General features: G+C 44.8%; 2 protein-coding genes across 2 annotated transcripts in view; one reads left to right on the forward strand and one right to left on the reverse strand.

The window, feature by feature from the left end:
• Nucleotides 1-22,275, reverse strand: part of KATNIP (katanin interacting protein) — a 180,719-nt gene extending 158,444 nt beyond the window's left edge. The window contains exons 1-2 of the mRNA XM_063100158.1: nt 22,262-22,275; nt 4,674-4,729 (exon numbers count right to left, since the gene is read on the reverse strand). Coding sequence (XP_062956228.1) covers nt 4,674-4,729; nt 22,262-22,268 — 63 coding nt within the window. The 5' untranslated portion in view covers nt 22,269-22,275. The remainder of the gene's footprint in view (nt 1-4,673; nt 4,730-22,261) is intronic.
• A 267-nt stretch (nt 22,276-22,542) lies between these two features.
• The window catches only part of GTF3C1 (general transcription factor IIIC subunit 1), an 81,449-nt gene continuing 76,126 nt past the window's right edge, over nt 22,543-27,865 (forward strand). The window contains 2 exon segments of the mRNA XM_063099730.1: nt 22,543-22,773; nt 25,829-26,038. Coding sequence (XP_062955800.1) covers nt 22,553-22,773; nt 25,829-26,038 — 431 coding nt within the window. The 5' untranslated portion in view covers nt 22,543-22,552.

Raw genomic sequence — 27,865 nt, forward strand, 5'->3', positions numbered from 1 at the left:
TCCTAGTGTCTCCAACTTGCAGACGGCTTGTTGTGAGACTTCTCAGCCTCTATAATCATGTGAGCCAATTCCCCTAATAAATCCCCTGTCATCCATCCATCCATCTATCTACTTATCTATCCATCTTATTGGTTCTCTTTCTCTGGAGAACCCTTACTTATACAGTGTGTGTGTGCAAAGGGAAGGCTTCATATTTTCTAGTTGGGTGAGTTAGATGACTTTTGCAATCCTTTACAAAGTGAGTTCAGCAGAGGACAGTGTTGTTCAAAGCATTTGTTGGAATCTCCAATCAACTGCAAAAGATGGCATCCATTGTTACAGGAGGCTCCAGAGTGGTTAAGAATAGGGGCCTGGGGGCTGACCCACCTGGGGCCCACTTGCCCGGGGACACACAGCCAGGAAGCTGGAAGACAGGAATCAGCTGTAGTCCAGCTGGAGGGAGGGAGGCCCCTTCAGTAAGAGGTGCAACTGTTCTGCCTTCTCCTGGTTAGTCTCTGTTAAACGCTAGATACACTGCATGATGTGATGACTAACACTTGTGGAACACTAACTGTGGGTCAAACACTGTGCTAGGTAATTTGATACACTGCTGCCTTTGATCTGTACCAAAGCAGGCATTATCAGATGAGGGCAGAGGGGTCATGAGACTTGTCCAAGGTTGCATGGCTGGGATTTGAGGCAGAGCTGCTTGACTCCAGGACCTGAACTAAAGTCCTCACAGCACATGGTGGGTCTCATCCATAGAGTCACCAGGGCTGCTGTGGCTCTGTATAGTAGGAGGATGTGTCCCCAGTGCCATGCCCCTGAGCCCCAGAGTGCCCTGGGCACCAGCATGGACGCTGGAGGGTTGGACTAGGTGATGAATAAAAATTTCTTCATCCTCTGTAATTTTCTTTCCAAAAAAAAAAAAAAAATACGGTATGACAAATTTACTTCCTAATGATTTTTAAGTAAACTACAATGACCACAATTTCACAATCATTAATAATTCAAAATCAAGGGCCACAAACACTATATAATCTCTACAGGCAGGAACCATGAATACTTGCTAGAGACAAGGCTGAGAATATTTTTACCAGCTGAAGTGAAAGTATCTACTGACTTCAAGCCTACATCAAAGCTACACTTTTCAGAGATGACTGTAACCCTTCCAGTGCCTCAGTTCAGGCCACCTCTTCCAGGCACCCCCTGGATATTCATCATTCTCTTCTTTGATTTGTGCCTAGTAGTATCTGTGAGAGGGGTGGAGACTGATGAGCCATGGGGGCCAAGCCAGCACCTGGGTCAAGAGCCAGGGACACTTAGCACAGGCGAAGCACTGTCCACAGTTCTCCCCCACGGCTGCACATTGGACTGCTTTGGGGGATTAAAACATTCTGATGCCTGGGGGTGCAACCCCAGAGATTCTGACTCAACCGGTCTAGAAAGAGGCCTGGATGCTGGGATACTAAAAAGTTCCCAGGTGCATCTAATGTGCAGCAGTTTATGAACCACTGATGTAAAGCACTCAGGGCCCAGCAAGCCAAATGTGGTGGCTGCACACCTGATCACTACCAGGCTGCTGTGGGCAGGAGGCAGCCGTACTAATAACAGCCATTACCCATTACCGTCTTATAAGAATAAGGACTCAGTATAGTGCTGATAACGCCAAGGTCAAAGGTTTGGATACCCTAACTGGCCACCGAAATAAAAAGAAAAAAGAAAAAGAAAAAAAGGAGTCAGGGTTGTCATTCTCCATTCTTCCAAAGAAGTCAGAAGTTTGCATTTTTAGGAGAAATCTCCCAATGCTTAAATATAGACACCCAATTAAAAAAAAAAATTGTAATAGGGTATGGGCCAGATACAGCACATCTTTGGGCTGAACTTGGCCTGGCAAGCTCATTGAGAGCAGCCTCACCTTCCCTTTGCTGTACTGTCCCACGACCACGTGGAGAAGTGCCAAGTCCCGACATGGTGTGGAAACTGCATGTTCACCTGCCAGAGAGTGAGCCGGACCACACAGCCTCACCACTGAAGGAATGCGACGTGCATCCCTGGTTTCGTGTTCCAACCAGCTCTGGGAAAGAGACAGCTCGTCTTCTCCTTGGCTTTCATGGTGACATAGCTTGATCTGTAGCTGGCATCCTGCACAAGGCAGACTGCCAGGAGATCAGGATTTCACAGACAAGAGCGGGAGGGACGCAGAAAGAGGAGGTCAGAGGAAAAGACGTGTTATGATGTATCACATGAGAGTCCTGGCAGCCTCCTACTCTTTTTCTTTTTCTTTTCTAACCATGCGAAAGCTCTAAGGGAGTCAGCACCCTCATCTTTCAGAGGGCCTGAAAGCATCTTAAGTATCTTTCAGGGTTAAACCTGGGTATTGTGATAAACAGCCTCACTCTCTGTTTTCTCTCACTTCAAGCACTTTTCCAAAGAGGAATGGTCTAGAATGCTCTCAGGCAACTGGCATGATGGGAGTAGCTGGAAAGTAGTAATTAGGGGAGTCCTGATGACAAGGGGAGAGAGAGAGAATAAAAGAGAATCTGAACTAGTTCCCCACAGCCCTTCTTTGTCACTTCCCAGCTAATTTATTTTTTTTAAATTTCTCAATATACATTGTAGTCAATTTTCATGACCCTTTACCCTTTTCTCTTCCCTCCTCCCTCTCTCCCCTCCCCCCACATCATATCTGTTCACTTGTCTTAACAAATAAACAAGGGGGGGGGGCAAGAAGACACAACAATCACAAAAATTCCCAGCTAATTTCTTTTCTTTTATTTAAAAAAAAAAAAAAGATGACCAGTAAGGGGATCTTAACCCTTGACTTGGTGTTGTCAGCACCACATTCTCTGAAGTGAGCTAACTGGCCATCCCTATATAGGGATCCGAATCCACGGCCTCTGTGTTATCAGTACCACGTTCTCCCAAGTGAGCCACAGGCTGGCCCTCCAGCTAATTTCTAAACATGGATAAATGGGATACTGCTATTTGGCTTGGGGGCTGGTCTCTGCCCTTGGTCACATAAAGAGGGAGGGCTGAGGGCTTGTGCTCACTCCTGTTCTCGCTCTTCCACCCGAAGGCCTCTGGGAGAACTCTGTGGGAAGATGGGCACCTGCTCCTGCCTTCAGAAAAAGTACTTACCAGAGGAAGTGGGAAATCCACCCCAGCTCAGCCTCTAGATTGCCCACTTGGACCCGCATTTAGATCTTTTCAGCAGCATCAAAGTTCCTAAGTTATCTCCCAGCCCTCATCCCAGGGAGGTCAACTGAAGAAAGAACAGTACCCACACTGGCTGTTCGGGTGACAGCTGAGAAGGGTGACAACAGGACAGAGGGTGGAAGTTCAGTGAAGCACAAGAGGCCCTTTGTGGAGCAACCCCAACTGACCTGCTCAGAGCTGGCTGGGAAAGTCAGGACATGGAAAGAGAAAGGCCAAGTCTTGTTGCCATTTTTGAGCCCCTGTGCCCAGCTGAGCCTGGCAAATGCCCTTTCATCCCTGGAATTATGTCACTTTACAGTCAAAAGTGCCAGTACATAAGTGCTGATGCATTTCAGGATCAGTTGAGATTGGTCATGAGCCACACCCCTTCATGCCCCCACACCCCTGCAACCATTGCCACAAAACAAGACTCCAATTTAAACTCCTAGGAGCTTAGCACTTGATAAAAGGGCCCTGCGATAGCCTATGGGTCCTCGCTATCACCTCCCACCATGATCTTGCAACTCTCTTTATCCATGACTCTCTTTGACCACAGTGTTTACTTGACCTGGAAAACTACTACTCATCCTTCAAGAGGCAGCCTGCACATCCCTTTTTCTGCAAAGCCTGTCTTGATACTGCTGGCAGCTTGGTGACTTGGTTTCTGCATTCAAACCCCACTTTCTCTGTCCTTCTATGATGGCACTTCTCACACTATTGTAGTAATCTTCCTGAATCTCTCTTCCAACTCTACAGTGCACACCTGAGACTGAGGACTGTGCCTCACTCATCCTTAGTCCCAGTCCCCCTGGTGCCTGGCACAGAGCAGGTAGGCTCAGTGGGGTGGATTTCAGGAATCCACAGTATTTTGTAGCTTTTCCCATGGAGAAGTGAGGCCTGTTTCCCCACCCCTTGAATCTGAGCCGACCTTGTGACTTGCTCTGAACGGTAGAAAGTGGCAGAAGTGACACCATGCCAGTTGTGAGCCTGGAACTCAAGAGGTCCTGCAGCTGCCACTCTCATACTCTAGAACCCCTGAAGCACCCTACGAACAAACTGGCTAGCTTGCTGGAGGATGAGAGAACATGTAGAGGAGAACTGAGGCACCTGACACTCAGCTGGCCCCAGGTGACCCAGCAATCAACTGCAGATGCATGAGATCAGCAGAGCTGGCTTGTCAGCAGAACTGCCTAGGTAAGCCCAGCCCAAACTGCTGACCCATGGAATTGGGAACTAAATGCATGGGTGCTATTTTAAGCCACTAAAATTTGGAGTGATTTGCAACACAGACGAAGCTGACTGATACATTCAGTAAGAAATGATCACAAGTGACACTGGGTTGATAAATCTAGTTGCCAACTATCATTTAGTCCGAGATCCAGCTTGGGATTCAGAGAAAAGAGTAGGTGATCCAGGAATACTGATTCACCACCCTATCCCTCAGGTCCTTTCAAATAGAGTGGCCTCCCAGCAGCCCTCATCAGGGACACATTTACCTCCTTTTTCTCCCGTGAGCAGGACCGGCTTCTCTCAGTCTTTCGCAGAGTCTGACCTATAGCAATTCAAAAGCAGAACCAGAGATTAAGGCTGTTTTAGGAGAGCTAGTTTATAACCATGAAAGCTTTTTATTTGCAAACTGAATAGACAGGACCAATCACAATCAAATGATTTTAAGAAAATGTAGCCTACTATTATAATGGGAAAATGGCATGCTTGTGAAATAGACCAGTGGCAAGAAAAATGGTAATTCACACACTCACGTTATTTGACTATAATGAACAAAACTCCAGCCCTTTAATCTGGAACATTATCTGCTCTCTTAAAGGGCTGATGGACTGTAGTTTTCCCAGTCAAAATACACTTCTATTAAATTGTTTGGAATTATATAAAATGCCTCCCACAAAAATGCCTTCTACTGTGCACATACACATAACCTTTGATGAGTGCATATCAATGCGCTACACCAAACCTCCAAACTCACCACACAGGTGACGGTGCAGATGTGAATTAGTGATAAGCACCTGCATTTCACATAATGGGCAATTTCAGAGAGAATTATTGCTTTTCCCAGAAAACTCAAAAGACTAACATTTAAAGGTATGCATTCATCCAACAGAGCGACATCATAATGTTTTAAATATCCTGTTCCAAATGCAGTTTTCACAACTTTTATGGAAGTGTCCATTTTAAAAGGAATCCTTGATGAAAAATTAGTAAATTGCTTTGGTTTTAAAATACAAAATAGGAATCACTGCATGTTCTCAGTGTATCCTCCAAACTGTCCAACTTCACTCCTGAGTGGCTATTTGGGAGAAAGCCACAACCACATGTTCTATTAAGTAAGAGCAGTCAGAAAGCAGGAGCAAAAAGGCTTGGTGACAGCTTAGTGAGAGGCAAGAGATGGGGACCAAGTCTCAGAGGAAAGAGGTTTATCTTTGGATGTGGCTGCTTCTAGTGGGTCTACATATGAGTAGGGGGCTGGAGGGAGGTCACAGCTGGAGATAAAACTGAAGGAATGATGCTCTTTCCAAAAAAATGAGAATACAGGGAAGAGCAGAGGCCCGAGGATGTACCTCTGGCAAAGGTCAAACTCTGGGTCCACTATATAAAAAGATTTAGAAAAGAGGTGCCTGGAGAATTTATAGGAGACCATGGAATTGCACAGTATCATGGTACAGGAGATATCTTTTGGGTCATCTGCTCAGCTCGTAATGATACCCTAAATTGCCGCCTTCTCTCTTCCTCTCCTTCCTGTCTACTGGGTGGGGTCCCTGGGCAGCCATGACTGTACATAATCCTCTGCCCCAAACCTCAGCATGCGGTGCTAGGAAGAGACCCCTGACCCAGCTGTGGCCAAACAGACTTCGAGCTCTGGGAATTTCAAATTGGTTCTGAGAGAGACAGAGGGGCAGGGCAGGGCTATCCCTTGCATGAGCTTTGATGCTGAGTAGTCACTGGCCATCTGCCTTGGGGCAGACTAACAGAGGAGAACAGGAAGCCAGGACAGAATGAAGTGATGTGAGCCTTCGTGCTCCATAGCGTCTGCTTAGAACTATTTTCTGTGTGTGTGTGTGTGTGTGTGTGTTTTTTACCTCAGGACAAGGAACCCAGGATTTAGGGATGAAAAAAAGCCCAGGATAATGTACCACTGTAGAGTGGGGTGTTGACAGTGGGGGAGGTAGTATATGGGGACAGGGGGTATATGGGAACTCTCTGTACTTTCTGCTCAATTTTTCTGAAAGCTCTAAAAAATAAAGCTTATCAATTAAAAAAAAAAAAAAACCACAAAACAAACAAAAAGAGCCTAGGATTTAGGGATCAGGAGATCTGGTTGTTGGGCCAGTTTTGTCATGACCTCCTGGTCCCTGAAGCTCTGGGGCAGAAGCTACAGTGGATATGCCCAGAGACCCTCAACCACATGTTCTGGCTGTCAGTTGGAGGATTTCCAGGGGGTGCCAAGGCTGGCCAGAGACGATGATATACCAGGGAGTCAGGTACACAAAGCAGAGCCAGGAGCCAGGAGCCAGGAGCCAGACCTAGATCCAGAAGGGACTAAGCATGTCAGAGACCAGGGTTGCTGACAGACAAGAGTGTTCTAGCAGTGGAAGCAGCACTGGGAAAAGAGAGATGTCAGCAGGGCCCCTCCCCGAGCCAGAGCAGGAGCAGGCAGAAGCAGAGCTGGTCCAGGGTGAACATGGCAGACCCCAGGGACAAGCTGCGGCCCTTCTTTCGCTGGTCACACATCTCCTGGGGACCTGGTCCTGATGGACAGCTGACTAGCTATGGGACCTTGGATAAGTCATGAGATCTCTCTGGGCCATAGTTTCCTCCTATTTTTTTTTTTTTTTTTAATGAGAGTTAGGTTGAATCATCTCTAGGTTTGCTTTTCATCTATAAAATTCTGTTACACCAATAAGAACAGTTAAAGAAAATTAAGGTGGATCATAAAAACAAAATATTAATACAGAGCTTAACTACTGAAATTTGAAAGCAAATCTCTCTACCAGAGTTAATTAGAAGCTTCTTTACTCATTAAATTGGAAAATAATTTGCTTGTTTTCCAATGAAGATAATTTGCCCTAATGATGAGCATTTTTTATCTAAACTCCCTAGAAAACTGGTTGGCCCAGTTGTCACACCACTGAGCCTCTCTCTCCTCCAGGTAGCCTGATGCAGAGACAGCACTTTCTTGCCAAGGATGGAAGTGCTGTAACCAGAGTACACTGCTCCTGTCTACAGCACTTAGCTTCTCTCAGTATCTTCCTATCTATATCTCATTTATTCTCACAACAACTCGGGGAAGGAAGTGGAAGAAGGTGACATTAATATCAATATATGCCGCTTGCAAAATTAAGGGGGTGTTCCTCTGCATTTTGCAAGGTGACCTGCCTGCTTCAGCTATGAAGCAATAAATAAGGCCGAATGTAAATGATACATGTGCACTTCACTTTATAGAATAGATGTGTGCCTGGGGAAAAGAAAAATAGAAGTGAATGCATTGAATTTTTGTAAATATAATACTATTCTCCCATTTACGCTTTCAGAAAGGGTTTTATCTGTGCTTAGGATTTACTTTTTTTTTTGTCGTTTTTTCATGACCGGCACTCAGCCAGTGAGTGCACCGGTCAGTCCTATATAGGATCCGAACCTGCGGCGGGAGCGTCGCCGTGCTCCCAGCGCAGCACTCTACCAAGTGCGCCACGGGCTCGGCCCAGGATTTGCTTTCAATGGTTAGCAGATTCTGACACTTCAGTTTTACTTTGCTGCAGATGCAGATAATATTCATCACTACCATTTAGAAGGGAGTCACATCTTCCTTGGCTGTTAGTTTCAGAAGTCATCAGGCAACGAAAATCAGTGCCAAAGTTATCCTTGAAAAAGAGCCTTAAGGGCTGGCCCGTGGTTCACTCGGGAGAGTTTGCTGCTAACACCAAGACCACAGGTTTGGATCCCGTACAGGGATGGCTGGTTGGCTCACTGGATGAGCGTGGTGCTGACAACACCAAGTCAAGGGTTAAGATCCTCTTACCAGTCATCTTTTTAAAGAAAAAAAAAAAAAAAGAGCCTTAAAACTCCTATAAAGTACTGTCCACAGGACACAGCTTTTTATATCCATTGCTGTAGACTAATAAGCGTGTGTAACTTTGGTGCATATGGAAATGTGTAGTACATGATAAAAATAGATATGCAAAATATAATTTTATGGTACTCCTTATTAAACTACTCATATTGTGATTACTCCTGCTATTTTACCTTTTCAGGTGGGAGGAGAGTGGTGGGGGTGGAGGCAAGAGACAGGGAACGAATTCAGGAAAGTTAAATGCTTGGTTGTTGAAGCTCCACTGTACCAGACACCTACTCTGCAGCCACCTTCTGTGTTTGGGCTTCACCTCCCGCATCTTCACAACCACTCCTTTATACTAAGGGTCAGCAAACTTTTTCTGTAAAGGGCCAGATAGGAAATATTTTTGACTATGTAGGCCATAAGGTCATAAGACCATAAGGTCTCGGTACAACTACTCAATTCTGCCATTGTAGCCCCAAAGCAGCCATAGACAGTAAGTAAAGAAATGGGGTGTGCCTGTGTTCCAAAAAAACTTTATTTACAAAAACAAGCAGCAGGCCAGATTTTGCCCACAGGCTACAGTTTGCTGACTCTTGCTTTTTTTAAAAAAAAAAGATGACTGGTAAGGGGATCTTAACCCTTGACTTGGTGTTGTCAGCACCACGCTCTCCCAAGTGAGCTAACTGGCCATCCCTATATAGGGATCTGAACCCGTGGCCTTGGTATTATCAGCACAACACTCTCCCATGTGAGCCATGGGCCGGCCCTTGACTCTTGCTTTAGATGAACAGTGCTATTCCCATTGGTACAAACCAGTGAAGAAATGAGAAACAAACAAACTCAAGGTGAGGGATTAAACTGCTTGCTCAAGGTCACAAAAATGTAGCTCATAAGTGGCAGGGCTCAGTGTGATCCTAATGGCCAGCCATCACCACCATCACTGTCATCACCACCATCACCACCATCATTATCATCACCACCACTACCATGAGATCTAACCTCTAGTTAGGGTTTACTATGTGCCAAGCACTGGGCTCCAGGCTAGGTACACATAACAACTCATTTACTACTCATTTACTCCTATGAAATAGGTACTATAATTATCCCACTTGTCAGATGAGGGCACTGAGAGCCAAAGAGGTTAGGAAACTTGCCCAACATCACACAGCTAGTGAGAAGAGGAGACTTGATTTGAATGTGGGCAATTGAGCTTCAGAACCTGCACTCCTAACCGCGAGGCTACTCTGTCCCTCAGCCAGGTCGTTAAAGACCAGTATAAGAACAAAGACAGTACAAGAATGTACTGTAGATAGAGTTTGAGTTAAGGACCTCTTCTGTGATGCAAGTTTCTAATGTGCTTTGGACTCCCAGAGCAATTAATAAGGGGATTAGAAGAAAATGACTCCCCAATGAAAATGGATCTCCCTTCCAGCCACATGGCTTACTGAGAAAATCTAGAATATGGCAAGGGGTGTACAATGCCAAACATGAAGAGGCAGGCTTGACATCAGACACTCCCATCTACTCAGGTGAAATGCTCAGCCTTGGCAGGAAGCATTGGGCTTTGAGGAATAAAGATGATTCAAAGGGAATCCTGCAGGCAAAGAAAGCCTGGGCAGGGACCTCCCCATCACAAAGGAGTTTTGAATAAAGAACTTGTTTCAGAGCCGGCCTCTGGCTCACTTGGGAGAGTGTGGTGCTGATAATACCAAGGCCACGGGTTCGGATCTCTATATAGGGATGGCTGGTTAGCTCATTTGGGAGAGCGTGGCCTTACCAGTCATCTTTAAAAAAAAAAAAAAAAGAACTTGTTTCTTGTTTCTCCCAGTGGAGTGATGGTACTTCCAGTAGGTTACTAAAATGAGGGTCAACTTATTTCTTCTGTTGTCCAAATATGGGGGCTCACGTTGCATTCATTGCATATAGCTACATAATTTAGTTTACATGACAAATATCCCACTGAGGTAACATTTTCTCTCATCTGTCAGGTTGGCAAAAGCCCAGGGGTTTAACAATATATTCTTGTTTTTTTAGCTGGCCAGCATAGGGATCAGACCCTGGACCTTGATGTTATCAGCACCGCACTCTAACCTAACAACACACTCTTGGCAAGATCTGTCTGGGAAATGGCATTGCTGGGAGGAGTGCAGCCCTTTGGAGGGTATTTTGGCAACATTCTCAAAAACACGAATGCATTTTCCTTTGAGCTAGCAATATCACTATTAGGAGTCTGCTGTGAAAAAACCCTCCACAGACAGGAAACAAACATATGCACTGTATCATAATGTGTAACAGCAAATATTAGAAATAACCTATAAACCCATAAGTAGGGAACTACTGAATAAATATGGTGAATCCACATAATGGAATGGAACACCACAAAGCTGGAAGAAAGAAGGAGCAAGCTGCTTATATTCCACTCCTTATATGTCCTTAAATAATGGCCATATTTTAAGTACAAAAATAAAGGGCTAGCTGATTAGCTCAGTTGGTTAGAGCATAGCCTCGTAACATCAATGTCAAGGGTTCAGTTCCCTGAACCCTTTGGCTACCCGCCAAAAAAAAAAAAAATCAATGGGCAGAAAGTGTACAGTATGTAACCTTCTCCCTAAGAAAGAGTAAAAATAGGAATATACACTCATATTGGTTCTGAGTAAAGAACCACCTGGAGTGCACAAGTGACTTTTCAATGTATACTTTTTTATATTGTTTTTGTTTTTGAAGGATTTATTTGGATCTATTTCCTATTCGAAAAACTAAAGTAAACTTAAAATATTAAATGTCCAAAGGCTGATTTAAATTTTTTAAAAAACACAATATAACCGGAAATGCTGTAGACTTTTCCATCTGAGGCCCAACAAGGGGCGGGTGGGCGGGGGGCGGTCTATCGGAGGGAGATGGAGTAGCCTGCTTGAACCTCAGGACTCCAAAGCTTGCCAGAAAGAGAACACGATATTTCCAGAGGACAAACTGCCATCTTTTATAAGATCGATCAGTAATGTGTGAAAGATAAGAATGAAATGACAACAAAATATAGTTTCTGGAAATTGAAACAACAGTTTCTTAGCTAAACCAGTAGGATATTGGTGACCTGACCATGTATTTAAGGGCAAATTTTTTATGAAATGGCTAGAGAAGATAAGAAAGGAAGATGCAAAAGGAAAAAGTAAATAAAGGAAAGTTGAGGCCTGTCCAGATGGGTGGTCTGGAAATCATGGTTTCGCCTGGGGTCAGTTTTCACTAGTGCTTACTGAGCACCTGCCACTGTTGAGTTTCTCCACAGGTGATAGCTCTTGGGATTTCCTACCCTGTGCAACAACAATGCTGCGTGGCTCAGAGAGGCAAAGCAACTTACCCAAGGTCACACAGCAAGGAAGGGGAAGAACTTGGATTAGAAACCAGTCAGTCTGGTGCTACCCAGTGCTTAGGATGCTCTGTTGCCTGTCTGCATGTCCTTCTTCAAGTCCAGTAATGGTAGTACCTCCAGATCCACTGCCAGATCCACCCCCATGCACCCTCAGCCCCATTCTGACTTCCTGAATGCTTCCCAAACCTTGATTCTGGTTTCTTCCTATATCATTCTCAAAGATACATGTAAAATGGCAGAGGAAGGCAACAGGGTGGGGACAGGGCAGCCTGGAGAGCAGCTGCCCAGCCTAACGGAGGAATCGCTGCTCAGCTCCAGATGAATGTGGGCCCTGTTTTGCTGGATTAAATTTTCCCAGAGAAGTTGTAAATCCAGTCTTATGAAAAAGTTCCTAATTTTTAAATATTGACAAGTAATTAAAAAAATGTTAAAGCTCTGTACAGGCTCAATCAAACAGGCCTCTAGTTTCCAACCTAATACATAACTATGCAGAAGACTGGAAAATCTCTGGCTCTTCCCATTACTTGTTTCTCTTGATGCTATGGACTCTTTTTGAGGCACTTCTTTAGGGACACCCCACCAAAATAACCAAAATCTATTAGACAAAGAGCAGGACTGTTTGGAAGCCAGGTAAACTCTGGCTCTATGATACCTTCTCCTCTTCATTTCCCATGTGAGCCTCCAGGATGATGCTGGCATTTAAGTTATGTCTTCTGAAAGCCTGAAACAATATCCCTGTCACTCTTTCTTTGCATTTTCTGTATAACTCAAATTCCCAGGGCCCAGTTTACAGCCAAATTACCTGAGATAAACAAGTCATGCTAAGATCCTCTTTTCCTTTCCAAACCCAAAGAGCAGCTGGTAGCTAGAAATGGTTATTTATAACCCGAGCACCGTTACGTGCATTTCCTTGGTCTAGAAATGCTTAGCCATGCATTCTTTGGCTGGCTTCATAATTAGATGAGAGCCTGGGGACAATGCTGTGCAGAGGCTAACAGGGTACACTCTGGGTCAGCCTGTCTGGCTCAGCCACTCACGACCTCTTTGGGAGTCCTATTAGTCCCAATTCCATTTAAGTCTATTGTCAGGGTTAAGAGAGTACGCGTGAAACACTTAGAACAGTGCCCTGGATATGGTAGGTACTTAGCAGTTATTAGTTCTCTCCCCCACAAACTGCTGATTATTTGTGGATATCAGTGAGTTCTACTGAACTCTTGCTCTCAAATATATCCTGAATCTGTCCATCACCCACCAAGCCCCCATCATCTCTCCCTGGACTTTTCCAACAGCCACCTAATAGATCTCCCTGCCTCCACTCTTGCCTACATATTTCCTTGGCATCCATATAAAAATAAGTACTTATCATTCAGCTGCTTCACCCTCTAATGTTTTCCCTTGTGTATAGAAGAGAATCCAAACCCCTTGCCCTGGCTGCCCAGGCTCTGTGCAACCTGACCCATGTAGCATCTTGGACCTCCCCGCCACAGCCCTGCAAGCTCAGCTCCTGCAGTCCCACTAGTCTTTCTTGTCCTTCCTGCTACAGGGCCTTGCCCTCTCCTTTCCCTCTTTCTGGAGCACTCATCTCCTTGGATCAGTCAGATTTCAGCTTAAAGGGACCTACCTCCTCAGAGTGAATTAGCCCCCGGTGCCCCCTACTTTAATCTTCTGCATAGCACTGATCTGATCTTTTTCTCATTAACGTATTTGTGGTCCGTCTCCTCCACTAAATATCAGCTCTGTGAAATAGGTGGCCACTGTCTGACTTTGTTACCACTGAATTTCCACACCTGGAACAGTGCCTTGAATGGAACAGGTATCAGTAGACACTTCTGGAATCAATGAATGAGGGAATGACCACATGTCTGAATGGACAATGCCAGAAGGGACAGGAGGCATGATTATGAACTGCAGTAAAGACTTCATCTTCTCAATGTGCTTCCCTGATCCTTTTCCCCTGCTCCTTCTGGGACGGTGAAATGAAATATGACAAAGTAAGTTTGATACCACATTGGAGATAATTGAAAATATTGATTTCTTTCCATTTGAAATCGTAAAGAAAAGTAAATGCCGCACTTCTGTAACCTAACAGTGGCTTATGTGACAACATGCTTCCAGAGGGAAATGTATTTTGGTCTCTCTCTCTATCCGTCACACAAGCTCCTAAACCCATTCCCACTCCACACTTCAACCCAGCCCCATCCACCCAACCCAGCTCCCCACAGAATACAAGTGAGGACTTAGCATTTATGCAAATGTGTGTGTGTGTGTGTGTGTGTGTGTGTGTGTATCCAAACCAAAGTGCCTTTTGAGTATTTGTATCCCCCCAAAATGATCTGCCAAATTGCCTTGAAAAATATGGGAAATCATGCATGAGATCCCCCAGAATCCTAAGGAAAAAGATGTGTTCCTTCTACGGATAGACAATTTTTACCGAGAGCTTACTAAGCACGAGGCACCATTCTAAGGACTTTATTTTATTTTATTTTGGTGGCTGGCCAGTAGGAGGATCTGAAACCATGGCCTCAGGGTTACAACACTGTGCTCTAACAAACTGGGCTAACCTGCCAGCCCTATAAGGGCTTTAGGTAGATGAATTTGATTCTCAGAGTAGCCCTATGGCAAGGTCCTATTATTGATCTCCACTTTGCAATTTAAGAGTCTAGGTGGTGAGAGATGAAGTAAAATGAACTCCTCCAAGGTCACATGGCTGGTAAGGAGTCAGAATTTGAACCCCCTCAGTCCCACTCCACAAGCTCTGCTCCTTCCATTCTTTCCAGAATCAGGAAGGCTTGGGATAGTGAGCAATGACACAAAGAGAGGAAGAGAAGGAGAGTCTAATCCTCTGCCTGGTTTGTCATGGTTTCCTTCTGCAGGCTTAAAATGAAATCTGCATCTCAAAGGAGACAAGAGGCAGAACTTCAAAGAAGTGACCAGGGTGAGTGAGAGTGGTGGGGGTACTGGGCTGCAACAGGTCTGGGCCTTGTCCTCCCACTCCTGGGCTGCTTATCAGCAGGCACTGAACTTTACTGTGCCTGATAAATGACAGTGATAGGACTAGATCCAAAGTTGCTCACTGGCTGAATCCAGCCCACAGACATTTGTCTGGTGTCCATAATGTTAAAAAAATTTTTTTTTCAGCCAACATTTAAAGCTTGGGAGATTTCACATTTTTAAATCCTGAGTTCTGGATTCTCTTGAAAAACTGAAATATCTGGCAATGCAGGTCCTGCATTCCTGCCTGGCAACAGTTGTTGGAGCTGAGGTCAGCAGCTTGCCAGGTGGTGTGGTGCCCTCTGGTTCCCGCTCCACCTCTCCCAGTTGTCTCCCTGACACTGAGATCAAGTCCGAGGTGCCATCCACCAGCAGGTCTAAGAGCTTTTTCCCTATAGTAAAGATGAAAGTGAAGGTTCATGTGTCCACTTCTCCAGCAAGTGAGAATCATCACCATCACCACCACCACCATCACCATCATCATTACAGCTAACATTTCCATATGCACTTATTGTGGGCCACGCTGGATCTAAGGGCTTTGCATCTACTAATGCATTTAATTATCACAACAACTCTAGGCGGTAGTACAATTATTTTCTCTATTTTACAGATGATGGAGAGATGAAGCAGGCCACGTGCTTCAAGAAATTAGTAGACAACAGTTTTCTTTATGAAACTGAAGAATATTCCTGAGTATACTAAGTAAATTTAGGTGTTGAAAGAAACTGACATAAGCAGCACAATGAAATAAACCCTGGTCACAGCAGTCACTTAATTTCACCTGCTCCTTCAGGTCTCTAAATTTGTGACCCTTACATGGGAACCTCAGAGTTCTGAGATACCTCAGAGTCCCCAAAATAGGACCCTGAACTAGATCTGTCAAGTCCCTTCCAGCTCTAACCTTTTGTGATTTTAGGTGGGGTCATAAAGTGTTTAAATAGTTTGAAACTCTTTGGAAAGGACACACACAAGCACACAAACACACACAATGCAATACAAGTTCATGTAGAGTTTAGAAAAGTGTGGTGGTCCCTCCAAGTGATCAGACTATGGTGCTCCAACTTCCTGCTAGGGGCAGCATTCACCCATAACATGTCCTTCAGGAATGGGAAAGTTAAGTCAGAGAATCCAGCAGCTAATTGTGGTAAAGGTAGCAACAGTCTTCAAAGTGAGGGAGGAGCTGGGAATGAAAGACTACACGGGGATAGGAAATGGGCGGAGGATAGGAGTGCTAACTAAAAAGTAGGGGGAGAGACTGTGGGGTATGAATGGTAGCTAGGACAGAGCATATTATTAGGACTGGGTTAAACTATTCCAAAGGACAGTGTCTGGGGGAACCATCACTTGTCCACTAGAGAAAAAGGAACCAGCCAAGGTCTTGGGAAGCATGGCCTGGAGGCTTGGCTACAAGGGCCTTTTCTCTGTCTGCTTTATGGAGACTGGCCAGACATTCACTAGGGGACAAATCAGTTAATCTCTTTCCTGGTTACAATGCCAACCCAGCAAACACTCATGGGATCTCCCTGTGCCAGTCCTCATGCCAGGTGTTGGACACACAAAAGAACAAGAGTGGGTCTCTACTCTCAGAGAGGGAGAAAGGAACAGAGCCTAATACCTGTGACACAGCATGATGCACGGGGAGCCACAGCATCCCACCACAGGGGAGGAGTTCATTCTGCATGTGGTGCTGGTCACTGCACTTTACAGCAAGGGGCTTGGGCAGGGGCCAAAATCTCAGATGCCTGCAGGGGAGGCCAATAAGCTTGATGCAAGAAATAAGCACTTGAAGACTGGCACCATCAGCCAGAAGGGGTCAAACTATCAGTGCATGTCTAAGCTCAAGGGGGTGGCCACTGTTCAGTGCTGGAGAACTGGGCAAAGCAAGGTGTGATGACAGGCCCAGCAGAGCCAAAGCAAGCTGTTTACCGGGAGACTGAAAAGCCCAGGTACATATGTGAAATCACTATCTTTTAGTATGGAAAGATATATCTACAGACCCAGTGTAGCCTAGTATAAAATCTCTGGGCATGAGAGTGGGTGGGTAAGGGTCTAAAGATAAATCTGGAGAGCAGCAGAATAGCCACAGGGCAGGAGAAGGGGAGGAGAACCACCTCCCCAGAAAAATGCTGCAGTTACAGGTGACAGGCCCACAGGGCAATTGTTAAGGCTGCAAGTGTCCAGCTGTGCAAACCCCCGGGACATCAATGGTCACACAAAGTGCTCTGTGAACAGCCTCAACTCCTCCTTCCACCCAACCATATTGTTCCTCCGAAGCCCTCTTCTAGTTGGAAATAGAGGAGCAATCGCAGGGCCTTCGTCTTTACTAACTGCTTATTCTTCTACCAGCCCAGTGGGCAGGCCTTGCCCACAGACTCACTCTCCAGGTGTGAGAACATGGCCCATACTGGCAGGGACAGGGTTGAGACAGGTCCTTAATGACATACTACAGAGTGTAGACTTTATTTGGCTGAGTCCTGGCTCTGCTATCTACTAGCTATATGTATGGTGTAGAATGGGCACATTCGTGGTGAATATTATATTGAACTGTCCCAAGAATTAAATTGGATCCTCTATGGCAGCAGTCAGCAAACTTGTCCTGTAAAGGGCCAGACAGTAAATATTTTAGGCTTTGTGGCTTCTCTGCCACAACTAGCCAACTCTGCACTGTAGCATGAAAGCAGCCACAGACTATATGTATGTAAATGGGCATACAGTCAGGCAGGCTGCCAGAGCGCTTTGGGAAAGGGGAGGATCTTTACAAATGTTGTCTTCTAGGGACTTCCCATGTTGGATTGTAGTTATCTGTTTATGTCTGGCTTTCTCACCAGACTATGTTCTTTAGGGCAAAGAATAGATTCCCTTTTTTTTCAGATAGTATAGCATAGTATGGCACACAATGAAGTCCATGGGAATTTTCAAAACTGTGCAAGTTACTACTAGAGCAGGATGGTAACTTCAAATGCTTATGGGGTCCCAGCAGGTAACAGATGCAATGAGGGGAGCCAGTCAGGTAGGTGCTGTGTCCAACTGAAAAGGGCAGCTCCCTTCAAAAGGGGGCAGTCTCCACTTTGCTCCAGCTGTGAGGGATTGTTCCCCTGCAGAATTCTGTTTTGGTTTTAACAGGCTGACTTTACTGATATTTTCAAGAAAACACCATAATCAGATATTTATGAGAAATCTGCCAATTTTTCAATGTTGGCGACTAATTCAAAAATTTAAAAAACCAAATATTGTGGGCCAAATAAACATGCCTGTGGTCTGATGTAAAGAATTTGTGTTCAAATTTGCTACCTGTTTTTCAAAGGTCAAATTTTTTTTACCTTATATATTTTAAAAAAATTAACTCTATAGAAAAGTTTCGAGAATAGTACAACAAACTTTCATATACCCTTCACGTGGATTCAATGCTACTCATTTTGGAATCTCTGGACTCCAGTGCATAGAAGGCACTGAAATGTTGAATCACTGAACAAATGCCATAAGGAAAAATAAGCAAAACATAGTATGCCAAGTTCCTGTAAGCTAAAGTGACAGGGTGAAATGAATGCTAAAAAAAATCATGACAAAAGAAATGAATCAGATAGAAGGATGGGAACAAACAAGAAGAGAGAACAGACACAAAGACAATATAACACACCATTCGTTTTGCCTGCTGAATGCTTACTTCGTTTTGTTTTATTTTATTATTATTTTTTTGCATGGTTTAAGTAGTAAGAAAAACAGACAAATCACCAGGAGCACCACGCAAGGATAGAAGACAGCAGACATGCTAACAGTGTATTTGCAGCAAAATCTCACTAATTCAACCATCACCCGTTTTGCAGTTTGGGATTATTTGGACAAGCAAGGCTAAATTTCATCTTGGCATTATTAATTCTTTGGGAAAGTGTGCTAAGCAAATGAACAGCGTAAACAGGGGAAATGTTGAATATTTGTTCTGGCGGGAGCAAAAGCAAATGAGTAGCTTTCCAATTCTTTCTAATTATATTGATGTGCTGAACTTTTGTCTAATTATTATGTTCCTCAAAAACTGAGTAGTTTTTTTCCCCCCATAAACCATCTTGTATTTTAAAAGCACTGGGGAAAATCTGACTTTAACACAAAGGTGAACATTTTCCTAATGAGTCACTCAGAAGACTCACACACTGTCAAATTGCCTCATGTAAATAAAAAATGTCAAAAGTCGGGTTTTCTTTTAAATAAAGAGTGAACTAATTACAAAGATTATTATTTGCTAGAGAGCTTCATCAGAAGTGCCTCCCTCTCCTGTCAGCAGTGTGGAAGAAGTCTGACCATTTGCAGATAATGATAGCATCAGCTACCCTGGAGGGATGTTTTTTTTTATATACCAAACTTGGTGTTAAGTGCTTTCATGCATTATTTCATTGAATCTGCAAAACAAGGTTGACTTCATCATCATCTTCATTTTACTGACAGGAAAACTGAGGCTCAGCAAGGTCAAAGTACACAGCTGAGATTCAAATCCAGGGCTATATGACCCCCAGAACCTAAGAGCATTACACACGCTGTATCAGAGACAGATAGGACCTGCCCAAAGTCAAAACCAATGAGCCAGGGAAAATGTTGTGAAAAGCTATGGTGATTTGGACATGCAGAATAAGCTAACCTATAGTCCAGTTTGGGGATACTTGCTAGACATTTAAGCTTTAGTGAGTTTAAGGAGTAAATGTTTTTCTAATAAGCCTAGGCTTGGCTTATCTACCTGGCTGGAATCACAATTCATTAAGGTATGCTTCACTTTTCCCAATAGATATGTGTCTATACAACTATGTGTAAGTCAAAGTTTTAAAAATTGTAATGGAAAATGGGATTCTTTGAATGTTAAATCTAGTCTTAGGGTAAATACTTTCTTAGAATAAATTTTTTGTTTTTGTAACCAATCTGAAAATGACCAAATTCCTCTACTGGGCCATCATAGTGTCCTAGGAGCACAGAGATGATAACAGTTAGAAGTGACAAAGCAGGCTTCTTGAAAATGGTCTATAGCAGTGTTTCTCAAAGTGTGTTCCACAGATCTTGGGAGGAGGACGGGTCCACAAAGACAAAACTATTTTTATCATAATTCTAAGACTTTTTACTGTGTTGACATTTGTACTAATGACACAAAGCAACAGTGGATAAACTGCTTGTAGCCTGAATCAAGGCAGTGGTGCCAAACTGTCCGGGTAGCCATTATATTCTTTACTGCCACATACTCATGGTAAAACAAACAAAAAGTCATATTCACTTAAGACTGTCTTGATGAAAGAGTAAAAATTAATTTTAGTAAATCTCAACCCATGAGTACACATATTTTTAATCACCTATGTGAAAAAATGGGAGGTACACATAAAGCACTTCTGCTATAAGCCAAAAACTATAGTTAATCTCAGAAAATACTTGAGCGATTATTTGAGTTGGCAGCTGAACTAACTGCATTTTGTAAAGAATGCAATTTTTATTTGAATGAACAATTAACAGACAAATTATGATATTCAGACTTGGGTATTAAGCGGACATTTTCTCAAATACAAATGAAGTGAGGCTGTCACTTCAAGGAAACAACTGACAGTATTTGTTACCAATGATAAAATTCAAGCTTTCAAGTGAAAACAAGTGAAAAACTTGTTTCCATTACCTTGAGTTTAATAGCTTCCTAACACTTAAACTTTTTTTTAAAAAAATGAGATAGGTGGTGATATTAACGAATGTGATTTTTTTTTGATGTTATGTAATGACATGTCTAATGTCAACATTTGGAAGATTTGCCTAACTCAGTGAACCAACACTTTCCAAATGACCAATGACGGATGTTATAAAATCATATATGGGTAAAGCAGTCAATCAAAGGGTAAGATAGATCAATGGATTTTAATGTAACAGAGTACAGAAATTCACCAATATGGTTTCAGATGCCACATTGTGATTAACCTTTAAGAAACTGCCACTTGCTAAGTTTTAGTAAGGTATCAAAGAAGAGCGTCTACAGTTATCTGAAAAGGCAATTAAAACACTCCTCCCTGTTCTAATAATATAGCTGTGAGAGGCCAGAATTTTTTCATATACATCAGCCCAAACAGCATAACAAACAATTTGGATGCTGAAGCAGAAACCAGAGTCTAGCTGTTTTCTATTAAGTCAGATATCGAAGAGATTTGAGAAAATGTAAAACAATGCCACTCTTCCTGCTGAGGGAGGGAAGTATAGCTGTTTTTCATTTAAAATATTTATGTTTATTAGTAATAAGTTTATTGTTGTTATTTTTAAATAAATTGATTAACGTTTGAAGATTTTCTCAGTTTTAACTTCTGGTATGGTAAATATCATAGATATAATATATAATATAAACAAAGCTCTTTTGAGATAAGAGCATAGAGGTGTCCTGAGGCCCACAGGTTTGAAAACTGTTGTTATACAACAGTATTACATTGACCTTTCCATAGGACAAACTGGTAAAAGACATTATATAGTACCTCTGAAGTAGAAAGGGCAAAGACAGCTTTTAAGCACAGGACAGAATGTTCAATTAGAAACATTTTTTCCATACTGCAGTCAGCGAATATCAAAGAAATGCAAATTTCCCAGGAACAAATTCCCCAGAAGTGAGGGACAGTGGTATAGTAAGAAAAATGGTCTGAATTCTAGCACAGACCCTACCAGTCTCACTAGACATCAGTCTTCCCATCCACAAAGTGAGATATCAGAGTAGCCTATTTTTAGATTGCTTCCAATTGTCAATGCTATGATTCTAATCAGGGATCCGTGCCTAAATGGTGGCCCACAGACTGCCTCTGGCCTACAGACTGCTTGGCTGTTACGGTATTTTGAGAAGGGCCCCATGAAGACAACTGGCTGGAACTGAGTGAGAAGCTTCCCAGGGGAACTGATTTTCAGTTACAGCCCCAATCCAGCCCACTAAACTTGCCCCTGCAAACTTTTGGATTTGCAACTTCTGGAATGAATGGCCCCTAAAAACCTTTCCAAATCTCAGACTCCATAATTCAGCTCCAGAGACAGAGTGTCTGAGTTCCTCACACACTCTGCCACTTGCTAGCTGTTTGGCTTTGGACAAGTTACTTAACTTCTCTGTGTCTGTTTCCTAATCTGTAAAATGGGATAACACTGACCTCAAAGGGCTGTTGAAGCTTAGCTATGTGTTGCCTGACTGTGCTTACAGAGTCGGCACTTGATAGTACTCTGTTAATGTGGTTTAATATTATTAACACAAAAGCACAGGAAGTATTCCTTAATCTCCCCCCAAACCCTATACCAACTCCCCAGTAGCTGACGACTGCACTCCCCACGATCACGCTTACCTCCATACCAACTCCCACATCCTACAGTTCCACATTCCAGGACCCACAAGATGCTCCTCAGACCTCTACTTGTCCTTCCCCACCCTAAATCCCTTTGCTGAGATCCCCGCCAGTACCGGGTTCCTACACAACCACAGCTCGGCACAGTGGCCATTCCACTGACCACTCTCCCAGCCTCTTCTCCCATCCCGGACCACTAAGCCTCCCTTTCCTTCAGACTGGAGGCCACTTTTGGTCCCGCCGTGAGGGTCCAGGGGTTTATGGCCTAGGATTCTACGCAGGGAGGGCTCAGAAAGGATGGGAGAATAACTCCCCGACCTCCCGGAGGGGCACACGGACACTCACCGTCCATCCCTAAAGGCGGCGGTTCCGGGCGCTCGAACCGGAAGCGGCCCTACACTGTTTGCAGTTCCCCTGGTTACTACGGAGTTCCGGGCCAATGGCGGTGAAGCTCCACTTACTGAGCCCGCCCCCAATGGAGTGACGTCACGCCGGCGCGCCAGAACTCCTCCTCCGATCTCCGAGTAGGACCAGCCTCCTTGGGTCGCCGATCGTTCTGCGCAGGCGCGCTGGACGGTGGGGGGGGCTCCGCAGTGTGGTGCGCAGGCGCCCTGGGCGCTGCCGACTGAAATAGCAATGGACGCGTTGGAGTCGTTGTTGGACGAAGTGGCCCTGGAAGGGCTCGATGGCCTGTGTCTGCCTGCGCTGTGGAGCCGCCTGGAGACTCGAGTGCCGCCCTTCCCTCTTCCTTTAGAGCCCTACACGCAGGAGTTTCTGTGGCGGGTCCTTGCCACGCACCCGGGCATCAGCTTCTATGAGGAGCCTCGGGAGCGACCGGATCTCCAGCTGCAGGACCGGTCAGCGGCCTGGCCGCGCGTGGGCACAGAGCCCGGGGTCTTATGGAGCTGGGCGGGGGCGGGGGGAAGGAGTGGAGGACCGGGAGCCTGATGGGCGGGCGCGGTGGTGAGGCTGATTTGGAGAACCTCAGGCCTGGCAGGGCCCAGGGGTCTGATGCAGTTGGGGGTCATCTGGTGATGGCCCAATATGTCCGTGTGTGTGTTGGGGGGCTGTGGTGAGCGTGAATGGGGGAATATTCTTCCGGCTTCAAAGAGTATTTCCTTTAAAGTGAAGGATAGGGTTGGAACAGGAAGGCAGTTCAGATCAAGACTGGAAAAAGTTAAGGGACTGGAGGGTTAGCTCGGTTGGTTAGAACGCGGTGCTGATAACACCGGGGTCCAGGGTTCAATCCCTGTACGAGCTAACTGCCAACAAAACACACACACGAAAAACAAAACACTGGAAGGGCTGGCTAGTTAGTTTACTTGGGAGAATGTGGTGCTGATAACACCAAGGTCAGGGGTTCAGATCCCCGTACTGGCCAGCTGCCAAAAAAAAAAAAGACTGGAGACAGCAGTTGACGTCAACAGACCTTTATGGAGCACTTATTCAGTGCCAGACTAGAGAGCCTAAGGCAGCTAGTGATCTGCATAGGAGCAAGCTTAGCAATAATACTAGTAGCTGACATTTATTGAGTGCTTACTATGGGCTAGGTACTATTCTAAGATCCTGTTCGAGGAGCTTCAGGATATTGAATTCACTTGATCCTCACAGTGATCCTATGAGGTAGGTGCAGTTATCTTCCCCATTTTACAGAGGAAGAAACTGAGTCATGGAGAGAGGTTAAGCAACCTGTCCAAGGTTATGGGGATAACAAGTGACTAAACATTGATTTGAACCCAGGCTGTCTTTCTCCAGAGTCTGTGCTCTTAAGCCATATTGTGAGGATCAGGGGATGTTCCCAGAAGTAATAATGTTCACGACAAGACTTAAAGATTGGATTTAAGTGGCCAGTTGCAAAGAGTACTCTGGAGAGAGAACAACAAATGTGAAAGTATGAAGGAAAAGAAATAGTTAAGTTTGGCTGAAGTGTGGAATTGGAGGTAGGGGCGAAGAATAGTTGTTGACACTTACATTGTTAGCTGGGACTGCAGTAAGATCCTTACATATAGCATATTATTTAAATTTTACAGTAACCTTAAAAGTGGGTATTATTATCTGCATTTTGGGGGTTAAGTGACTTGCTCAAGGTCATCAGTTAGCAAGGAAAGACCCACAATTTGAATCCAGGAGGTCTCAGTCCTTGATCCACTCTGCCCGTAATCAAATTGGACTGGAGAAGTAATCAATGATCATTTAATCCACTCAAAGAGTTTATCCTTTAAACAGTCGGAAGCCATTGAGGGGTGGGGGGTCAGACTATAGGCAAAGAGTGAAGTAAAGAAATTTGTAGTAATCCAGTCACAGACAATCAGCCATGGTCTGGCTTATCATAATGGGTGGGGGAAAGAAGAGGAGAAGATGGAATCAAGACCCACAGGGTACCTCAAAAAGTCATAGAAAAATATAATGAAAAGATAATGTGAATCTTGCCATGTACTTTTTTAAAAAAAGATGACCGGTAAGGGGATCTCAACCCTTGACTTGGTGTTGTCAGCACCATGCTCTCCCAAGTGATCTAACCGGCCATCCTTATATAGGGATCTGAACCCGTGGCCTTGGTGTTATCAGCACCACACTCTCCCAAGTGAGCCATGGGCCGGCCCCCTTTACCATGAACTTTTTGAAGCACCCTTGTATCAGACAGAAGAATCAAGAGGATTTGATGACTGATTGGATGTGGGGTGTAGGGAAGGTAGAAATCAAGGGTGATGTCCTCTGGCACCTGCTGTTTGGAAATCTGAGTGAACCCTGATGTCTTTCCCTGAGGCAGGGACACAGAAGAGCAGAAGTGGCTGAGAATATGTGTGGAGATGCATTGAGTTTGAGGTTCTTTAGGGTTGTCCAAATGAAGGTTCTGTTTGGTAAACATCTGCCTGTGTGGGAGTGAAAGCAAGCCAGAAGGAGGGATGGGCTGCACGTTTGTGAGTCATCCCATGTAGCATATAGTTGGTAATTAAAGCTGTTGGCTCAGATTATCCCTTGAAGAGAGTGTGGCGTGTGATTGGAGGCCCTTAGACATAGCCCTGAGGTGCACCTACATTTCAGGTTAGATGAAAGGAGACTGGGAAGGTGTGGTTGGACAGTGAGGCCAGAGCGATGTCCTGGAAGCTAGGGAGAAGATGTGATTTGACAATGGAGGGTTAAATTGTGCAAAGGTCATAGAGGGAGCAAAGAAGAAAAGGGTGGGAAAACTTATACATGATCTAGCCTCAACTAGATATGTGGGATGTGAGTGAGATTTCAAAGGAAAACTTGAGAAACTTGGCTACCAGATTATAGAAGAAACACAGGTCAGGGATGTCTCCATGGTGTTGAGAAGAGGCTACTGGGAGACTGTTGTGCCAAGGAGGGATTTTATTGGAGGTGGGAAGAGGCAGTCATAACTTTGGTTTTGATCTCATGGAAAGTGAGGTGTTTGATAGACTGTTAAAGACACTGGATTGATGTTTGGGGAAAAAGACAGAACTGAGGATTCAAAGCTGAGAATTGTCAACGTGTGGTGATAATTAAAACCATAAAAATGATGATAGCTAGTGGAGAGATAACTAAAGAGAGATGGAAAGTTGACATCTTAAAGGAGGAAAGACTTGAATGATTCAGTCCAAACTTGGTGGTAGAGACTTGGCACCCAGTTTGGAGGGGAAAAGGCCATGAGTTGGTCTTGTAAGGTGGTTTTGGTCCCAGCACCCAGCCTCTGGGTAGTTTGGGGGATCCTGGAAAAGTCTGTTTTTTTTCAGGGTAGAAAGTAGGAACCTGCTTGTCAAAACAATCTGCATTTGTGAGGCAGGGAGATCGCGACATCTCACTTCTTCTCTCTGATCTCTGCTGGAAGTTGTTCAAAAAACATGCCACCGAACCATGCATAGTTTCTGAAGCTGAGTTGGGGTTTGATATTTGTGCTCTCCCCCTTAGGTATGAAGAAATTGACTTGGAAACTGGCATTTTGGAGTCCAGGAGGGACCCGGTCTCTTTGGAGGATGTCTACCCCATTCATATGATCCTAGAGAATAAGGATGGCATCCAGGGCTCATGCCGGTACTTTAAGGAGAGGAAAAACATTACCAGTGACATCAGGACCAAGTCTTTGCAGCCTCGTTGTACGATGGTAGAAGCCTTTGACAGGTAACTGATTTGTACCATCAGAAATTCCTGGGAATCCGAGAGCTTTGAAGTCAGGGGTCTGGCCTGCAGCCTCCATGTCTATCAGAGTTCACCAGCCCTGCACTAGGCCACTTCTCGGCCTCCTTCACTCGCTCCTGTTGGGCCAATTGAGGTCAGAGGTCCTGCCTTTCCCCTTCCTTTCTGTCCATGGTCCTAGCACAGTTGGGTATGGCAGGTAGCTAACGTTTGGATGGTGCCTTTTGTTTTCTGGTCCTAGAGGGGCCCTATGCTCCCCAGCCCTCCTTTTGCGAGTCCTCAATCAGTGTCCCAGTTTCCCAGAGTGGCTAATCCAAATTGTCATTATTCTCAAGCTCCTAACCCCATTCCCACCTCTCTTCCTACTTTACAGGGCAGTGAACTCTCCTAACTTCCACCTTTTCCCTCCACTTCCAAGACTTCGAGAGTTTTCCACGTCTTTCCCCTTTCCTTAGACAGGTAGCCCTCTCTAAGGCTGTGATCTGGATGCTTCTCTCCCTTCTTTTCTCCCCTCCCCCCAGCCCAGCTCCCTATACCTCATGTTCCTTCCTACATCAAAGAGTTAGCTCTCTTTCTCCTTGATTTTCAACTTCTGCCTGTCTGCTGGTGCTTTCTGCTCAGCACTTTAACACAGATCGCCCCTCTTACAACAGAACATTCTCTTGACCTAGCGTGCCCTGTAACTAGCGACCTCTGTCCCTGCAGTTGTGCTTCTTGCAATAAACTCTGGTCTCACCGTTTCTACCTCTTCCCCTCCCCTTCACTCGTTCCTGACTCTATCACTTCACCACAATTTTGGCCTCTAAGATCCTGACTGACAAGCTAGTGGACACTGTTAGGCCCGTAGTCTCCTTGACCTGACTATACCATTAGGGACACTTGAAGCCTTTGTCCCCATGGCTTCCTGCCTTATGTTGTTTTTCTGCTTTCCTCGCAGGTCCTCACCAGCTTTGTGGACTCCCCTACTTCCTTTCACCCCTTAAACATCAGCTGCTCCCAAGGGCTCTGCTGTCCCCCAAGCCTCTCTCCCAAGTGCCATGTGTATTATTTCAGTAACCTGCCCTTATACTCAGTGTGATCACCACTCTCCTTAGCCCCAAACCTGCCTTTTCTGCCTTTTCTTCTCTCTCATTTCTTTATTCTGGCTAGGGGTATTCCCATGCATCTGGCTCTCCAAGCTGTGGACTTGGGACCCTGCTAGGGCCCTTCTCACCCTGACTTCTACATTTAATTGGCCACCAAGTCCTGTTGACTTGGCCTTCTCAATTCTTCTCCAACCCCCTTTGGCCTGAAAGTAATGCAGTAGTTTCCTTTCTCCCTTGCTGCTGTCTCTCCTCTTTTTAACTTCACAAGTGCATGGAGGGTTTCTTCCTAGATGGAAACGTGATGGATAGTGCCCTCGTCACTCAAGGCAGAGGTTTCAGATGGGCCAGATCTGCCCACAGACAAGCTTTGTTTGCCTGGCATGGTGGTGTATTTTGTTTTTAATGTTATTTCATTGCTAATATTTAAAAACCTGGATATCTAGCTTCTTTCAGAAAATCACAACATCTAGCCACACTGGGACTGATTTTTATTTTACAATATAGGCCAGAGCCCCCTTCAGCTGAGCCATGTTCCACCTGGTTCCGCATATCCTGCGATTTCCTTTGGTGTGCTCCCTGCCCTCCTGACTGTGGCCTAGAAGGCTCTTTACCACCTAGCCCCTGCCGACCCAGCTCTCTGACCTCGGTTCCCTCCACCTCTCCACCCTGCCCTGTGCTTCAGCCGGAACACGCCGGGCTCCTTTCTGTCTCAAGGCAATGGTACATG

This window comes from Cynocephalus volans, chromosome 6, assembly GCF_027409185.1.
Source record: "Cynocephalus volans isolate mCynVol1 chromosome 6, mCynVol1.pri, whole genome shotgun sequence".
NCBI lineage: Eukaryota > Metazoa > Chordata > Mammalia > Dermoptera > Cynocephalidae > Cynocephalus > Cynocephalus volans.